Below are 19,034 nucleotides of genomic sequence, written 5' to 3'. Positions count from 1 at the left end.
CCCTCACCAGGTCTAACCCTGCCTCTCTAATCCACTCCTAGTTCTCTTTCCTTTCTCCTATCCCCGCTCAATCTCACTTCATCCGCCCGTGACAGCTGTGGAATTGCAATCAATACACCGGCTGCACCCAGCTGAGACATTCAAACCATCTGTATCAGGGCCTCAGACAGCACGGAGGACACAGTGTGTGTGGTAGAATGAGTGTCAGTGCAGGCTCAGTTATTGTTGATCCATATTTAAAATTCTGGATGGTGTCACTGTGCAGCCATCTATACTGCAGGTAACAAAACAAGCGCGTAATTAAATGTCAGCCACATCCAGCGAGCAGTGTCGACCTTAAATCAGGTTAATTTCCTGAGTACAACACTATTAGCGGCCACGCGTTTCATGCCCACTTGTGGATGGATGGACGTCTTCATGGCTGAAAGGAGCAGAGAAGGATGGAGAAAGTAGGTCAAATCGGAAGCTGCTGATTGATAGTGATGGGAGCAGTGAATGAAGGGAGGGAGTCGGGGCAAGAAAGAGTGGGAGGACTTAGTCACTGCACAGAAGTCTTGGAACAGTGTCCTAGGAAGGGATGCGCATGCCTGATGGGATACATGCACACTTAGACAGAGAGAGATGCACATACACACAGAAAATGATGGCAATATGGATGAGTTGTGACTCACTGTAGCTGTAAGAAAATGAGAAACACAGGCTGTTGCAACTTGACTGAGCATGTCTGCCTTTCCTCTTTTAGCTTATGGGATATCACAGAGAGCAGTTTCAGTTTGTTTGTGTATTTTCTTTTCTTCATTATTTATTTCCTAAGTTGGAGTCATGAGAAATGGTATTTTCTACCACATTTTTGGTAAAAAATTATTGGTAAATTCTCAATAGATGTTGAGTGTCAGAAGCATTTGGGTTTATGCAATTCGTAATTGCTTTGAGGTTTGTAAACAAAGTCACGTGTGGTATGAATTTTTCATCCTGAAAATATTTGCCAATATGAACTTTTAATCGGTGTAGATGCAAGAGTTAATCATTTTATGATTACTGTAAAATAATGACATAAAAGTCTTAAAAAAATCATTGGAACATGCACCAATAACCCATGGAGTCAAATGTCCTTTGTGATGTTTTACATTACACATTCATGGAATAAGGCAGTGAAAGTTAAGTAGTAGATAATTCAATATAGTGCAGCATTTTAGGGACCATTTCTGTAATAAACTCAAATTCTAACTAAATTACTTCATTGTAAATTTATTTACTTACCCACTCTACTCACTGTATATGGATTAAAAATATTTTTATTTCTGTTTAAAGTTCATAAAATATATGTTAAAGGGGACAGTTCACCCCAAAATTCCCCCAAAAATGTTTGTTGTTTGTGTGAGATGCCGAATGTTAGAGATACAATCAATTTAAAGGACTGATGCCCATCTAAAAGCTGTTCGCTGCTAATGTCAAGCTAACAATTCATCAGAACAAAGCAGGATACTCTGGAGATTATGACAAAAACAGAATAGCTTCCCGTGCCAGTGACTTCAAGGAGAGGGAGGTGGAGAGAGCGGGAGAGAGAGTCATGGCACAACTCTTATTGGATACAGGCACTCATTTACCATCCAAAGTAGCTGAGTGTTCTTTTAATATGCTTGAGTGCAGAGGCGTGCGCGTCTGTGTTTGCAGAAAGAGAGGGAGAGAGATTAAAGATGAGAGAAAGTAGGTCAAAAATCCCATGTAGGACAATATGTCACCGTGTATGTGAGGATGTATCAACAGTGTAATAGCTTCGGTCTCACCCCATAAGGGTTGGCTGAATAGCACAATGGAAATAGGAGATGTTAGACCAGCGCTGCACTTTTCTGAAAGGGCAAGTCTAGGGATCTGGAAAAAATCACAAAGGCAGTGGTGCAGATTTTCATGACCATGGTTCATAATCTAATTTTCTCCTTTTGTTCTTGTCAGGCTAATCTTTTCAGCTTCACTTATCTCATGAGAGCAGCTCTTATAAAATAGTTCCTAGTCTATAAAAGGTCCTGTATTCACACTGTAATGCTGTTTCAAGAAAAATATATTCATAACTTTTTACTTCCCCACAACATCCCACATTGTTCCTGTTAAAAACGACCAGAATTAATTAATATAAATAAATTCGACAAATCGTTCAGCCTGTGTCAGTTTGGCAGCTGAAGCTCCATCCCACATATGCTTTACTTTACACAGTGGTATTTCGCTTGTGAGCAGAGGTCTGATGTCACAAGAAGTCACTGTTTTGTGATCCAAAAAAGGCACATCTTGGTGCTGGCAATTGTCAGTGGAGGTCAGAGTGAGAAATGTGTTGCTTCACTTGAGCGACGGATGGTCAGTGATGGATAGAAGAAGACAAGTATACGGAGAGACACAGCAGTGGAGATTACCCATCAGGTATCTGCCGTGTGGTACATTCAGAGACAACACTCACACACATCTTAAAGTGTATGTCCTGCCTGCTTTCCACTCTGACAGGGTGGTAGTGGTTTGGAGTGGACGTCACCTGTCAAGGACAACAGTCATGGGAGGACATTTAAAAAAAAAAACTCACATACAGAGTGTGGAAATGTCTGTGTCTTAATATTTTTTATGTTTTCATTCTCATTACGCCTCACCATTAAAAAAAATGGAATGAAAAAGGAAATGTCTGTACCTTCAAACCACTGTCTGTTTGCTTTACCAACACAGGAAGAAGTCCCTAAACAAAGACACACAAGCAGTTCCTTGCACACACAGGGATGCACTTACGCAACACACACTTGCATCTCTTGTCTGTGAATGTAGGACAGCAGTGGATAAGGTCAATTAGTCACAAGTTAGTCAAGAGTTTCAATGCCAGGTCACGTCATGAAGTCATATAGCAACGATTAAAGTTGATGTAAATGGGTGTACCATGGTACATGTTTCTTGTAGCACTGCAGTGTAGACAAATTCCACTGGGATTACAGGTTCTGTACTCGATAAAAACCTGTGTGAGTCAGTCAGTCAATGTGACTTTGATAGTCAAGGGCAATCACTGGTGTTCAGTCAGTTGTAATAGCTCTTATCATCCAGAAAAGGGACAGATGTTTAGATGTTGGAGATTTCTGTCTGCTGGGTTGTTTTGAAGAAGTGAACAGGATTGGTGAAGCAGAAATAAGTAGATGCCAAGAGGGCTTTGCTTATAGCACTGCTACTTAAAAAAAGAGGACAAAACAAAGTTGGAAAGGCTTCTACATTGCTAAATAGATGGTGATGAATCTATCTTGTCATGGAAAAGTTTAACAGGCTTAATATTGTGTCGTCAGTGTTACAACCCCAATCCCAAAAAAAGCAGGGACACTGTAATGTAATGAAAGCAGAGAGCAATGATTTGCAAATCCTTTTCAACCTTCACCCAATGTTCTTTTTTGGAAATATATACACATTCTGAATTTGATGCATTCTGTTTTTATTTACGTTTTGCACAGTGCTCCAACTTTTTTGGAATCAGGGTTGCACTACACACATACAGCAAGACACCTCTAACATGATATTCAAGTGCTAAACTCTGTATCTGCATGCCTTAAACCTGCATTCTTTATAATGGCGAGCAGGGGACAACACCACTGGCTGCAAAAAGAAGTTAGATTGCATTAAAGTCAATGAGAAAATTACCCTATTTCTCACTTGAATTATTACCTCAGTAAACATTTTCCTATAGAGTTTATGATCTCAATGTCTTCCATCAAGTGTTCTTCAATACAGCATGATGCTGAATTTGTAAGTAATTGTTCCATTTAGAGTTAAAAAGATGCTACACCAGGGTATGCTTCAGGGTACTTTCACCTTACAGTGTGTTTTCAGTTCTTGAAAGTTAATTGCAGCATTTTGGTTGTGTTAAAAATGAGTGATGTCACAGTAGTTTTATCCACTATCTATATTTAGTCTTTTATATTAATCTAACTTTTTTTGCAAGATTGTGTCTTTTGGTTTAAGAAGGGTTTATACTTTCGAGAGTAGACATCAAGCAACTAGCATTAGACAGCGGGGTAAATCACTGGGTAATGTTGAAGCTGTTAAATATCCTAATTTTGAATGCTTTATATTGTATGCTTAAGTACCTTCAACCCTGATGTAATGTTTGGTGAAATATTACCTTTGCAGGCACAACAGCCATTTGAGTTTAATGCACCAGTGTTTATTTCTATGACAACAGTGCCAAAGGTGCTCTGGTTGCCATCCTCCTTTCTTTCTATTCAAGCCCTGCATCAGAGCCCCATGGCATTTGGCTTCACAAAGTCGATTATTCTCACAGCCAGCTACAGAACAGTAGCTCCCAAGGGAACATGAATACTTATCAAGTGGTGCACCAGGTTTTAGCATGAAGTATATGTGTGTTTGTGTGTGTGTGCATATTGGGGTGTATGATTGTGTGTGTTTGGGAATGCATGCATCCGTTTAGGTGAGCCTGGTGTGTAGGTGGACTTACTGATGAGGATAGAGAAAGATGTTATGTACAGCCCTGCTCTCTGCCTTGCTCTTTCACTCATACACTCTCATTTCTTCTTGGTCTTTGTCCAGTAGAATAACTTAGCAGAGACAAAAAATCTTCTTCATGGACCAAGTAGTTTATTTCCTCTGCTATGTCCTAATAACATTTGTACAAGATTTGCTTCAGTAAAAAGGAATACTGCAGCCAGCAAACATATTGTATTTGTAGGGTAGCCTGTTATAGACACAGAAACATTTCTACATTGATGCTGTTGTGTTAACAGGCTCTAAAAGGTGTACAGTGATCAGATAAGAACATAAAGTACCGATACTAAAAGCTTTCAATTTATGAATGCAAAGGCTAGGTTTGCAGATTTTTTCTTAAATATGTGGTCTTATGTTTACAGTGCTGGTGCAGGGTTAGATTATAGACTGTATTAAAGAAGTGGGCGTAGCTTCCACAGTGAAGTCAGTGTTCAAGTCTTGTAACGTTGCAGTCTTTCTAATGGTCAGCAGGAGGCGACTCCACTAGAAGTCTAATTGTATTAAAGTCATTGAGAAAAAGACCCTACTTTTCACTGGATATATTACCTCAATAAACATTTTCCTAATTAGTTTATGGTCTCAAGCACACATTTTGAGCCTTCTTCAACACATTTTTTTTAGATTATGGTCCCATTTTGAAGAAAAATAGACAATAAGGCAAGTTATGCTGTGTCTTAATGTTCTCTGTCAGATCTACACCTTGCTGCTCCCCACCTTCACGCATTTGTCCAACTATGGTCACTTCACGCGTCAAAAAAACAACATGATGATGGCCAAAATGCCAAAAAAGCTAAGGCTTTAAAACTGCGGTCAACAAAATAATGGGTGATGTCACAGAGGCTACATCAACTTCTTTTAGACAGACTGTGTGGTTTGGCCTGACATCAGTCATAACAAAAGTGCTCATCTTGTTTCTTCTCCATGAAAAGAATGGTAGGTAGGGAACAGGGCATGCTGGCAATTATGTTTTTTTAAAAAAGAGAGTGCACCCGTGAGCAGATCCACCATAAAAGCTAATCCTAAGAAAGCACAGATAACCTCGAATGGCAAGCGCACAATCACTGCAAGGAAATATACAGCACCATAAATGAGATTAACTTGGAAGGAGATAAAACATCTGGCTTCCATGTTCCATGGTCTTATATCCATTTGCCAGTGTTGGAAATGGTTATTAGACAAAAAGCTTACATTACAGACATTGGTGTAATTTTTTTTATCATCATCTGGTAATGTGTGCATCGCTTAGTAAAACATTTAAAATAGCACGTAAGATGACTAAGTCTTGCAATATGTGGTTTTGCTCTGGTTTGACCAGATTAGCAATACAAATGCAAATGTCAGTATTCTTACATGACCTAAAAATTGCACTATATTACTTAATCATCACAGAAACTTTCTAAATACAACTAAATCACCCTTCCCTTTCCATGAGTGTAGAGAAAGTACAGTGGCTTTCAGGTAACATAAAAACACAAAAGACCCTCTCTAGAGCCAGGGTTTGTTTTGTCCCTTATGGGCTACTGCAGAAACATGGTGGTTTCAACATGGCCAGCTGCATGGAAGAGGACCTGCTCCCTATGTAGATATGAAGGGCATATCCTAATTCCTAATTTCAGGTGATTTGCACTAATAAAAGTATAAATATGTAGGAGAGTCGCCGATTCGACTCCAGCCTGCAGCCCTCCTTTGTGGAGTTTGCATGTTCTCCCTGTGTCAGCGTGGGTTCTCACCGTATACTCCGGCTTCCTCCCACAGTCCAAACACATGCACTTAAGTTTAATTGGTGACTCTAAATTCCCCATAGGTGTGAATGAGAGTTTGATTGTCTGTCTCTATATGTCAGCCCTGTGATAGTCTGGCTACCCCGCCTCTCGCCCATTGTCAGCTGGAATCGGCTCCAGCTCCCCATGACCCAAGTGCATAAGCGGTTAAGGATAATGAAAGAATGAATGAATAATCAAATTCTGCCTATAGATCCCCCTAAATCCTACACACTGGAAATTTAACTCGATAGAAGTTGCACCTGCAACATCAGTACATTTGTTTTTGTCATGAAAGCATACATGTCAAGTGTGATTTTTCTCAGTCGGGACGGAGCATCACTACAGCAACAAAATGAGATGTACACCCACCTCTCTGAACATGCACATGAACATCCTTTGCTGAGAAATTCTCTTAAGTGCTAATTCACCCACCATGTGACATGATCCGTTTCCATGTCTTTGATTTAATTTGATTATCCTTTCATCATACTAACATGGAAACCTTTGATGTCTCCTTTTAAATACTGACAGCTTGCCTCCCTCGTATGAACACACTAATTAACCCTTTTGTGACCTTGATGCTGCTGCTATCTTCGTTCAAGGAATCATTTTTATTCTTCTGTAAGATAATTACGATCTGAGGGGTCAAATGCACAAAAGTACGAACTTATCACATCTGAGCTGAGATAAAGGAGCTGCATCACAGCAAGTTATGAGGTTAGAGCAAACACAGTGTGCCCTGTTGCAGAGGTCCTGACACCATTTCCTCCCATAGAATCAATCCTGGGCCATGTTTACTGGAAACCGCAATGCTGCTCCACAGCTGTGCCGGCGTGCAGAACGGTGCATTGCGATACAGGTGACTGAGATGTAGAGCATGTAATCGGATGTTGTGAGCCTCCTACTGCATGTAGCAGTGGGAAAAGTGGGGGATCAGGTGTGAACTGTTCTTTGTTTTTCTATGTAGGTCAGGGGGCAGGTGAAAATGCATTGTAATCAGTCAACAGGTTGATGTGAGAAAACGCACAAATGTTGCTTGTTGTATTGTCCATGCACATTGTCCAGTTGACAGCCCAGTGTGATTTTATTAAGGAATATGATCGGTGATGACAATGGTAGTGGTTGCTGATGTTTGATGATGCTATGGTTTGAGCTCTTTTGTTAAAAAAGTTCCAAGAAGTCTCTTTTGTCTTTCGCCTTTTCAGAACTGCCATGCGCACACTTCCTCCAGTGCTCCAGATTTTCCATGTCTGTTCTGTCATGTCGGTCTGCTTGCACTCCTTATATCACTTTACATACCTTACATCTGAACTTGCCCTTCTCCTCTCTCTTTTTTTCCTACAGTGTGGCAAAGCAGCAGAGAACTTTGACAAGTTCTTCACACGCACCCAGCCCCAGCTCACACCGCCCGACGAGCTCGTTATCGCCAACATCGACCAGGCTGAGTTTGCAGGGTTCTCTTTCATCAACCCACAGTTTGTACACCCATCGCTCACTAACAGCGTATGAGAAGGACGGGAAACCTCCCTGAAGAACCTCCCTGCTCACTGCCACCCACTTAAAGCAACCGCCAACCTGACATCTGACCACAATGTGATGAAGGCCCACTATAAAACCTTTATCTATTGGTTTTATTCATAAGCATTCTAGGGCATACCTATATGTTCTTTACAATATATTTGCCAGTATAAATTCTATACATTAGATTGGTTCTCTGCCATTACAAGAAATAATTTCCTTTCCTTAATGATGAGCATGCACTGTAGACTAGGATGTCCTTCCTTAACGCTGCAATTTGTAATGAAGGTTAGCCATAACTAGAGGCACTGAGACAGAAGGCTGTCAGGCCTTATTTATCTTGAAGAGTACATGATGAAAAGAATAAATTAATATCTGGCTGTATATTATATAAGCCAGACAATATTAGATGAGCATTAAACTAAGATAGCATTCAAGCCATGGATTAAGTGATTCTGGAAAATGTTTTAATGCCTACAAATCTCAATGGATTATTATGGTCCAAAGATCTAGTTGGTGGTTCGCAGTTTCAATATAAATAATTATCAGAATTTAGATATTATGTGACTGCCTGAAAAGCACTCACATAAGGCAGTGTAGACATTTTGCCAAATATGAAGGACAGGTGGTGCAGGCGTTGATACAGCACCTTGTGATTCAATGTTTCCTGTATCATGTTTACAGTTTTCTTTGATTTCATGGTGATGGTATAAAAGTCTATTTTAGTACAATTTGATTCTAGCCAGTCTCAACTTCCAGTGTGCGTAGCAAATCAACTTAAGAACGAACAGTTGTGTAATTAGATAATATGCAGCCTGTAAAAATGCAAATATGTGAGACACTTACAGAAGGGTGACAAATTAACGGAAACCCCTAACTGAATGAGTAGAGAAACACAATGAATAAAGCAACTGATATCCTATATGACATTCTTTTTATCTTATAATGAAATAGTTATGTACTGATGGTGGTGGTCTCTTCCAGAATGACAATTCCCCAATGTCTTAGATGGCAATCTCCACCACCATCGTCAAAACACCAAATGAGAGAATATCTTTTATAAGAATAGTCTTTATCCCTCCAGTAGAGTTCCAGAGACTTGTCACCCATTTGTAGGCAAGTGTCAGGGTTGGCTCCAATTTTAAGCTTCTTAGCTTCACTGTTATCATCCCATTTTACTGCTTTTAAAAGTAATAATTCACACGGTTATTTTCTAGCCCTAACTTGAGCTGCATTGTATCCTTTCCTTGTCAATAATTTTGTGGACACTATGTGGACACACAGTAATCCGTTTAGTAAGTGGGCAGTGGTAGAACATTCTTATATCTACCTTAAAAAAAGGAAGAAAAAAAAATCAAACCTAAAACGTTTACAGTTTGTCATGTTTTAACACTAGTCAGTGTTAACCACCGTCTCTGTCCCGATGCCCATAACTCCAAAGCATCCTATTGGTCATAAATGTATCAACAAAAAACACATTTTGATAAACTGTTGTTTGTTTTTGGAATATAACATCATATGATTGTGTATTAACCATCCAATGTTATATTGCATACAGTATCATGTCCAGAAGCGTACATAAAACACGTTTGTTAGTTTTCTTAGATGCAGAAGTTGCAAATCAATAGGAGCATTTCTTCTTACAATGCTTTGTTATCCTGAGAACAAACTCATCCTTCATTAGGAATATGTTTAATTACTTTTTTGCATCCCTTTTAGGTTCTTTAATGTCTTTAACAATAGATTAGTTTTACTCTCTTATTCTTTGTGATCTCATACATATTTTTCCATTAGATCAGATACTGATATTTTAATGCGTCTACTATCTAACTCCTTTGTAAATAATCACAAGTTATTTAAAAAGAGTATAGCAAGTTACAGTTTTTATACCAACATATATCTGTTCTACTTGTTTTGGCAGATTTATCAAAACTTTTATTTTCTTTAATCATATTCAATGATTTTGACTGCAAATTGTGTGTTGATTGAATGCGTGTCTGGCTGTTGACTGTCCCTCTGTATCTGCATGCTGTTGGTAGGCATCATCCATGCACGTGATCCGCTAAAGGCTGCATGCTAATATGTATAACAGTCCTAAGAGTTACAGTACAACCTCAAAGTGATGCTCCACTCAAAACCTAAGTTTAGAGGTAAGAATCAGTCCTTTGTCTTGAAAGTTTGTACCTGCTTTGTCCTTCTTGAAGAATAATGGCCATAGCTTAGATTCATGTTGCTTCCAAAGGAGTCCAATCGTGACAGCTTTGCAGGAAGGTGGAAAGTGTCAAAATTCAAGCATGTGAATGTTTGATACTCAAAGGATAGATTAAATGTGGAGTATCTGAAAGTATAGCTCCAGATTGGCCAAATGTAATGTGCTGTTTTTCGAGCAGCTAGACTCTTTAAAAGGTGATAGGAATATTGTAACTGTACTGCACATAAATCAAGTTTCAATGACAAAAGCCATGTTTCCACTCTTATATTTTTTGTGAAATTTGAAGAAAAGCTGATTGGAAATGGATAAGATCAATGAAAAAATATATTTTAATCAAAATTATTCTGCGCAAACAAGTTTTTACCCTTGATTGAGTTGGCTTTTGCCCTTCTTGAAATGTTTGTGCAATAAATACAGTACAAACTACAAAAACTACAAAGTACAAACATTTAACCAACTGATACAGTCTGATTCAGACTATATCAATTCTAGCTGACAAATTAAGAGCAATTTCACCAAATTTCCTGAAGACCATTTTTCTCATATAGATGGGTTAGATGGCCAAGGCAACTTGTTTGGTTTCTGGTTCTCAGTATCTAGGTCTTCTCCTCTGTTTACTTGTGGATTACAGCCATCTGTAGCCTCTAGCACCAAAGGGTGCTATAGCCTAGTTTATTAACTTTTAACCAGGTGATGAAAACATACCATGAATCCCTTTTTTTCTACATCTAAAAATTTCTCAAAATTCACTTGAAAAAATGTAATGGAAACAGGGCTACAGTCTGGTAGAAGTCATGAAGCAGCGAAGGCCTAATTCTCAGGCTGATTTGTAAACTGTGTAAAAGCAGGAACGGGAAACAACAGTGATGTTCCCAAAAGAATGCAGATCACAGGGGCTAGAAAACATAGAATAGACAGTTATTATAGTTTATAAATCTAAATTGATTCTAAAACAACTTTATAAAAGACTTTCCTGAGACGTAGACCTCGGATCTAGATCAGCTTTACCTTTTATAAGGCGATGTGGAACACTGAACCCAAATCTGTGGTGAGTTGTGACTCACTGCTCATTGCTAGACCAGGGGGACCACTCGCTTTTTGGTGTCCATGAATGCAGTTTATGTTATAATCTTAATGTTGTCCCTTTTATTTTATTTTTTGCTTTTGCTGTTGTCAGTTGCTGTCAGTGTGGTCATTGTTATTTCTCAAGCTTCTGCCTAGAAATTCAGGAATGTTTCAAAGGATGTATCACATTAGAGAATATATCATATCTGACTGAGATAGGAACTATTGAAATGTTTGTAATATTTTCTCCATGTTTTTCTAAGAGTTGTGCTCTCCTACCGTGTTTCCTATAGTATATAACCTTTTGCATGTGCCAAACCTGGAAACCGCCAGAAACCCGACAATAGCAGCGTTGCACTAGCTGTAGTCACACAGACGACTTCTTCTTTGTGGCAGCTTCTCCCCTGTGCAGGCCTGAGAGCTGCCTGAAGCCACTCCTGCTGTACACTCTGTTGGCCACATAACATATAGCATGCTGCCATGAGTATACCAGTGCACATTGTGTCAGTACGCTTAAGATGCCAGTCAGTTCGATAAACGACTCATCATACACGGTACTAGTTTTTCCCTCCCTGTCTAGCCTTGGGCAGAGTTGTGTCTGAAAAACATTTCAACCTGTGGAGCATTTGATTCAACATCCACAGTGAATTTCACAGACGTGAGAGAAAATATTCCTTGTACATACTCGGAGTTCACTCAGCAACAGTCTTACCCTTCAACTTGCACCTCTGTATGTGCTGAGTTATTAGATCCATCCCTTTAATAGAATCTCTGACTACTTGCTTCCCGATCGTCTTTAAATAATGTTCTTAGTCACAGTCAATGTGGGCATGAAAAAAATATGACTTACTCTCCCCTTGTGTGCCTTTCCCATCTTGAACAGACATACTGTACATCTTCAACTTAACCTTCATCATACTCGCTTTTATTCAAACTCTCTACTCCATTTTTACTCCACACCACGGCTAAACAATTCATAGAAATGTATCAAAATTGCAATCTGGACATGTGATGTATCCAAATAAAAGGAGGCACAATATTGGTTAAAAAAAAATAATAATTTTATATATATATATATATATATATATATATATATATATATATATATATATATATATATAATTATTATTTTTTATATATATATATATATATATATATATATGTATGTATGTATGTATGTATGTATGTATATATATATATATATATATATATATATATATATATATGTATGTGTGTCAAAATACCTTCTCAATGAAGTATTGTGTTGCTGCAGAGACATCTATGCCTACAAATCGTATTCACTTTACAGACATAAGAAAAAAAAACTTTGGTTCAAATCCTTCTCAGAATAATGATGGAACAATTACAATTCCCTCAAATATCGTGAATTGTATCACAATCCCAATATCAGTCAAAACAATCACAATTCGATATTTTTTCTGAATTGTTCAGCCCTACTACTTTACCTTTACTTCACAACTTGTATTTTAATCCATTGTCATAGTAGTCTAGTAAAGTTATTTCTGCTTCGCTTTACACCATATTAGCATTTCAGCATCTCTTGCAAATGAATGAATGTAAATAAAAGTTTCAAAAAAAGAGAGAAAAAAAACATTGCACGCTTTGTTAACATCAATTATTTTTCCCATCAAATGGTCTGTAAATCAGAATTTTAAGCACATTTTGTTGACTGACGCCAGTAACCTTTACAGCCATAAAACTAACTCATCCTCCTGTGTCTGCTTGCTTTACCTTTACCTCCCTGTGCCTATTAACGACTGAATGATGTAATGAGCTAATATGTGTATCGACAATATCAAAGGATGATCTTGGAGGAATGAAGGAACAATGAACAGGTGATTGATGGGGTTTCGTTAAATGAACGAAAAGGATAGATGATAATGGCTTGTTTGAAGGACGACCCCTGTGCCTCGTCACATTGAACCATCCCTCCCTCATCTTCTCTTGAACGCCCTCTGTCACTCTACCGCTTCCTCCTTCCTCAGTGCCTGGGCCGAGTCAATCCATCATTTTATCGACAGCGTGCTCCTCCTTTTTCACCCTTTAAATCCCATCAGGTCAGGAAAACAGTTGATTTTTCTCGTGCTATTCGCTCAACATAGTCGACTTCAATTCCACCCTTTCCTCCTCTGTACTGGTTCACCCTCATAGGAAAGGAGTTAGCCAAATGTATTTAGTGTTTTACTTTGTTTACATTCTGTATGATCTCCTCAGCATTTTGTTTTGAATTTAATTAGGCTGGCCAGAAGATAATGAAGTAATTTTCTGATGTAAAGATTTGATCTTAAATGGAGGATGTTAAGACAGAGGTCTGATGTGATTTTTCTTTTCTTTTTTAATTAGTATTTCTTCCAGTCCTCCTTTTATGTTCCTGTTTGCTTTAGATGACTCTTGTGTGACGTCTTTCTTCTTTGTAGTTAGTCATTACTCTCCGCTGTGTCCTGTTTGCTGTGATATAAGAGAGTTGAGGTGAGCTGCCATCTTTTTTGGCCATACAGAGCACAGGATCCATGATGTGCAGGAATGCCTTATCCCGTGACCCTTACAGTAACACGGTCTCTAACTCTCCTCTCTTTGTTCATTTATTATCTCAGCACCCCTGTCCCTGTACATAAATGACTTACAGTAGATGTCTTCATAGACTGTAAAAGAAAGAATATATTGTATTTTGCAAATGGTGTATGTTTGTTTTCTTCTTCCCCTGTCAGCCTGAAACCTTTAAAACAAGTCTGAGCTACTTACCTTGTAATTGATTGTGTCATTTGTACCTAATGTATGATAATGCAAATTAAAAAAAAGGAAAATGAGATCCATGCGTCTGCAAGTGAGTGTTTATTTTTTGCCAAATCAGCAAATTATATTATATCAAAGTATTTATTTTTGCTTTCCTGTTAAATTTTCACCCAAAGAGATGGTAACAACCATGAAGTGATGCAAAATAATCATAAACTAAAAAGAGAAATAAAAAGTCCACAAAGACTCACAAAATGTATACATGTGGTCACAAAATGACTGCAAAGAAATACAAAGTGACCAAATAAGACACTAAATTACCGCAAGGAAACACAAAAATACCAAAAAATTTAACAAAATGACTGCATAGACACAAAACGACTGCAAACAAACACAAAACAAGACCAAAAAAGACACAAAATTACTGCAAAGAGACTCAAACCACCACAAAAAAACACAAAATTACTACAAAGAGACACACCAAAAAAGACACAAAACTACCAAAAAAGACAAAATAACAACATGGACACAAAATGACTGCAGAAAAACACAAAAAAAACACCAAAAAACAGACAACATGACTACAGAGAAACACAAAACGACCAAAAAAGACAGAAAATAACTACATTAAGGCACAAAATGACTGCAAAGAAACACAAATATACCAAAAATAGTCACAAAATGACTGCAAAGAAACACAAAACAATCAAAATAGATACAAATTTACTGCAAAAAGACACAAATTACCACAAAAGACACAAAATGGCAACAAATGCATACAAAAAAACAACATAGGCACACAAAATGAATGCAAAGAAACACAAAACAAGACCAAAGAAGATACAGAAAATAGACACAAAATGAGTGCAAAGGGATACCAAAAAAACATACCAAATGACTTTATAATAGACACAAAAAGATGTATAACGACTACAAAGAGACGCAAAACAACAAAAGAGTATGGTCCAGCTGAATTATTGCACAAAATGATTGTATTTGAAGAAAGAGTTTGTCCCCATACATGTCCATGGCGTGGGAGTAAGCATGTATCATTATGGATCATGTATAGTTTTATGATGCCATGTGAGTAATGACTTCATGCATATGCAGAGGTGTGAGTGTGCGTGGGGTGCGTGTGTTCCAGACTCCTTCATTAGATGGATAGGTGAGCTTAAGTTCTGCTGAAGGCAGAGGGGTGTTAGTTATGGAAGACAGTAGTGCAGCACTCACTGCTGTCAGAAGAAGGAGCCCGGTTGCTTTGCTGACACTGCAACATCTCTACTAGTTTTCATCTAAATTGGGCTCTGAGAAACACCTGGGGCTTTCTTGTGAAGCAGGACTTATGTTGAGGCAATTTGGCAGTTTAAGGGCTGCACTGAGTTTTTAGCAGCTTAGCCCAATTCACCTTACTAAATACCTGTCACAGATTTATATTTTCATGAAATAGAAGCTAAAGCCATGACAGTTGTAGATGTTCTGATAGAAAGATGCATATGCTCATTTTTTGGAAGAGATCAACTGTAATGCTCAGAGAAGAAAAACAGTTTCCAGTTCTTACCGCTGTTCCCCATTGCTGTATTGATTACTGAAAAGTTTTCCACTAATTTCTTCCAACCTTGACCTCTCCATTTTGGACTCTCCTTTATCTTGATAGTGACAAAACTGCAGCCACTATAAATATCCTCAGACTGTTCACTATTCACTTGATAGCTTTCATTTATCTTACTGATGCTGTCTTAAACAAGGACCCATAATTACTATAACTCTCAGCTGGCAAAGAAGGAGGTTTTACAGCACATTGTTGTGTATCATAACATTGTGATTAGCAATGAGAGGTTCAAAGGTCCTTCTGTGTGGAGTTTGCCTATTCTCCCTGTGTCAGCGTGGGATACTATGACTTTTTATGAAAATGTGATGATATATACTTCACTTTTTTAATGATAATGAGATGACCTACTATACTAGGTTTACATGGTGGTGCAGTGGTTAGTGCTGTCTTCTCTCAGCAAGAAGGTTTACAGGTTCAAATTTGGGTCTGGGTCCTTCTGTATGGAGTTTGCATGTTGTCAGTATAGGTTTTCTCTGGGTCCTTTGGCTTCCTCCCACAATCCTAAAACATACTTTTTTTTATGAAAAATGTATGGAATACTATGACTTTTTTCATGTACTTTTGATGACATATAATGACTCATTTATGATAATGTGATGACATACTATACACAAGTTTTCGATCCTTGCTTTGCTGTTCTTATATGAGCCTGTTACATACTTAAATATAACATTATGCATCAGAAAAAACATCTTTCCAATTTTATTTAATTATTGCATTTTGTTTATAACAATTAAAACTGGATTTCATCTCTGTTGACTTAGAATATAGCTGTAATGCTAACACATACTAGACAAAATGACTAAACTTGTGTTCATTTCTTCACATGTTTACCGACTATAGCTGCCATGTGATTAGAGAAAGCCCCGCAGTGTGTTGACTCTGGAACCAGCTGGTGTGTGAGTTTTCTGTTAAAAACCTTACATGTTTCAGTCCACTGCTTTCACACATCTTCACTCTATTGCACAAACATATAAACACATACGCACACACACATATGCACACACACACACACACACACATACAGTACATATACTACATACACATTCATCTGTTATGAAACTGGTAGAGCTAAACCATATACCACCATATTGTCTTTTTCTGAGAGCTGTTCTGGCCTTAAGTAAAACAGATGCGTTGTCGTTACAGTCTGATGACAGAGCCATGGTGTTTATCAGAAGCTGACTGAATGATTTATATTATGTAAAAGATTTTTTTTCTGACTCTGCATGTCGTCAAAATTGTGTCCAATCAACTCCACATTATTGTAGACAAGAGACTCTGATTTACAAGGGATTATTGAAGTAAAACTAGAAGGCATGCTTTGTTCTGTGGTGTTTACTTTTTTAAGCCTTCCTCTTGCTTCACCTTGCTCTGGTCAGCAGGAGATCAGTATTTTTCAAATACCTGCAGGATGCCAGGAAAGTTCATGTTTGCCGTTTGTGCTCTGCCTGCCTGATTTTTGCTTTTCAGGCTTTGATGTGTGGTGGTCAAAACAGAGGAGATAATAGCAGAAGAGAGACCACCTTTCTGTTAGCAGTATATATGATGAAATGTGTGAGAAATGAGCTTCTGAGAGAAGAGGTGATGCAAAATGATGTGAGAAAGGTCCTGTGAGGTCATTGAGAGGTTATGTTTCAATCTAATGATAGCCTCTTCACTCACTCCGACACTATATGATCTGTTAGGAACAGAATGTGGCCGTTAGTCATATACATGCATGGGATTCACCAGATGCTCCTAAATGACTGGATGAATGTCCATATGGTCTGAGACTTTTGTGCTGAATTTAATCAGACAGCAGCTCTTCTGTGCCGTCCTGAACATGTGACCAATCATGAAACTTTCACATTTAGCACAAATTAAGCTTCCTTTTTTAAATAGATAACTACATCCTTTTTTGTCCAGTCACTGTTTTTTGCAATTACATGAGATTCCTGACTTCATGGAGAAGCATGTGATGGACAATATATACCTGTATCTGCATGAAGTGTGAACCAACATAGTAGATGCATTTTTACTGAGGAGTGGCAATACAAAAAACAAAACAAAAACAAAGCCATTTAATGTTTCTGTTGAAGACTTTTTCTTTGGCAGAAGAATACTCCCTTCGGTTTTCGAAAGGCACAGCATGCAAAATTCAGACAAAACCACAGTTTGTGTCTCAATGTGGAAGCCAATTTACAGGGGCAGAAACATAAGGGAAGAAAAGCAGAGACTGCCAAAAAGGCTTATCATCAGAGTCAGTGTTAACTCTTATTATGATGTGTTTTCCTACTGCCGCCATTTTTTTAAAGAAGCAAATAAACATTCTTTTTTTTTTTTTTGCTGTGTTACTATAGCAATTGAAATCTGGTTGCGTAATATAATATTAGAACAGCATTCTATTGGAAAAAAAATAGATGGGGGCTTTTTGGGAGCTGGCAGCTTTTTCCTGTCTAGAAGTCAAACCTGCCAGCATGCATTATGTGGATGTCTAGTAGACATCCACATAATGCATGCTGGCAGGTTTTGATTTCAATCAGACTGCACTGTAATGACAGTAACTTTAAACTAATTGGGGAGGCCAATTTCCAATTTTGCCTTTTGCCCCTGATGGGGGATATTGGGGGGAAATTCCCCCAAGGAGAAACGTTGAGAAACGCCAGCTAAACTGACCATTTGATGCATTTTCAAATATGTGTTCTAGATACTTAAAATGATGCTACATGAAAGGATAACCCATAAGAACCCAGACCCATTTATCCTTGAAAGAAAACCACATAGAACACATTTATGGTGTTTTTTTTAAATACTACCCCTAACTGTCAAAGATCTGTGATGTGACATATATGTCACATTAGGCATTTATGGTATTATTTTTTATGATATTTCTTATTTAAATATAAATAAACTTGACACCTTTTCTGCTTACAGAAAAATCTCCACAGCATTTATCAAAATTGTGACATTAATAGTCAGATTTGTTTTTAAGCAACATTATAATAATAAAACAATAAATAAAAACAAATAACAAACTCTAATAGGGTTAAATGCAATAAAGGACACCCTATTAACGGATTAGAATTGTTAAATGGGTTTAAACTTAGCCTAGTAACAAAAAATAAGCTTTTTGAAATTAGCTGCTTATTTTTTAGATTTCTGTTCCCAGTCACAGCCACATTTTGGAGAAGTCACTTCTTGTCACAGTCACATGACTGTCACATGACCACCACAATAGGGTGTTGAGTATATGTCGCTTAGCAATTAAATGAGTTAAAGTGAAGCTTGAAGCTGAATATGGGAGATTATAGAAGATTTAAAGTGTTTGTTACAACCGTCACACCTGGATTCTTATGGGTTAAGCTATTATGTTTGGCAATACATGGCCTACCCACATGGCTTTTGAACGTAGGGAGAAAAAAACGAAACAATTAATAAACAATTCAGGTATGTGCCTGTTCTAATATTTATTTTTTTATTGATGAAAAGATACCTTACTCTAATTAGTGTCATAGTTGGAAAAAAACATCCCAATATGCCAGACTTCTTTATGTGCTCCCAAGCAATATCCTGCATTTACATATAGCCCAATGGCACAATAATCACATCATTACCC

The 19,034-nt window shown here is 37.8% G+C and overlaps 1 protein-coding gene across 2 annotated transcripts in view; it reads left to right on the top strand.

The window, feature by feature from the left end:
- prkcaa (protein kinase C, alpha, a) overlaps window positions 1-11,641 on the top strand; it is a 169,677-nt gene extending 158,036 nt beyond the window's left edge. For both annotated transcript variants that reach the window (XM_059337286.1, XM_059337294.1), the window contains one exon: window positions 7,623-11,641. In XM_059337286.1, the coding sequence (XP_059193269.1) occupies window positions 7,623-7,787 (165 nt within the window). In that variant the 3' untranslated portion in view covers window positions 7,788-11,641. The remainder of the gene's footprint in view (window positions 1-7,622) is intronic.
- The last annotated feature ends 7,393 nt before the right edge of the window (window positions 11,642-19,034 follow it).

This window comes from Centropristis striata, chromosome 1, assembly GCF_030273125.1.
Source record: "Centropristis striata isolate RG_2023a ecotype Rhode Island chromosome 1, C.striata_1.0, whole genome shotgun sequence".
Classification (NCBI taxonomy): Eukaryota; Metazoa; Chordata; class Actinopteri; order Perciformes; family Serranidae; genus Centropristis; species Centropristis striata.
Note: the sequence above shows the minus strand (reverse complement) of the source record. Positions and strands in the feature narration are given on the sequence as shown.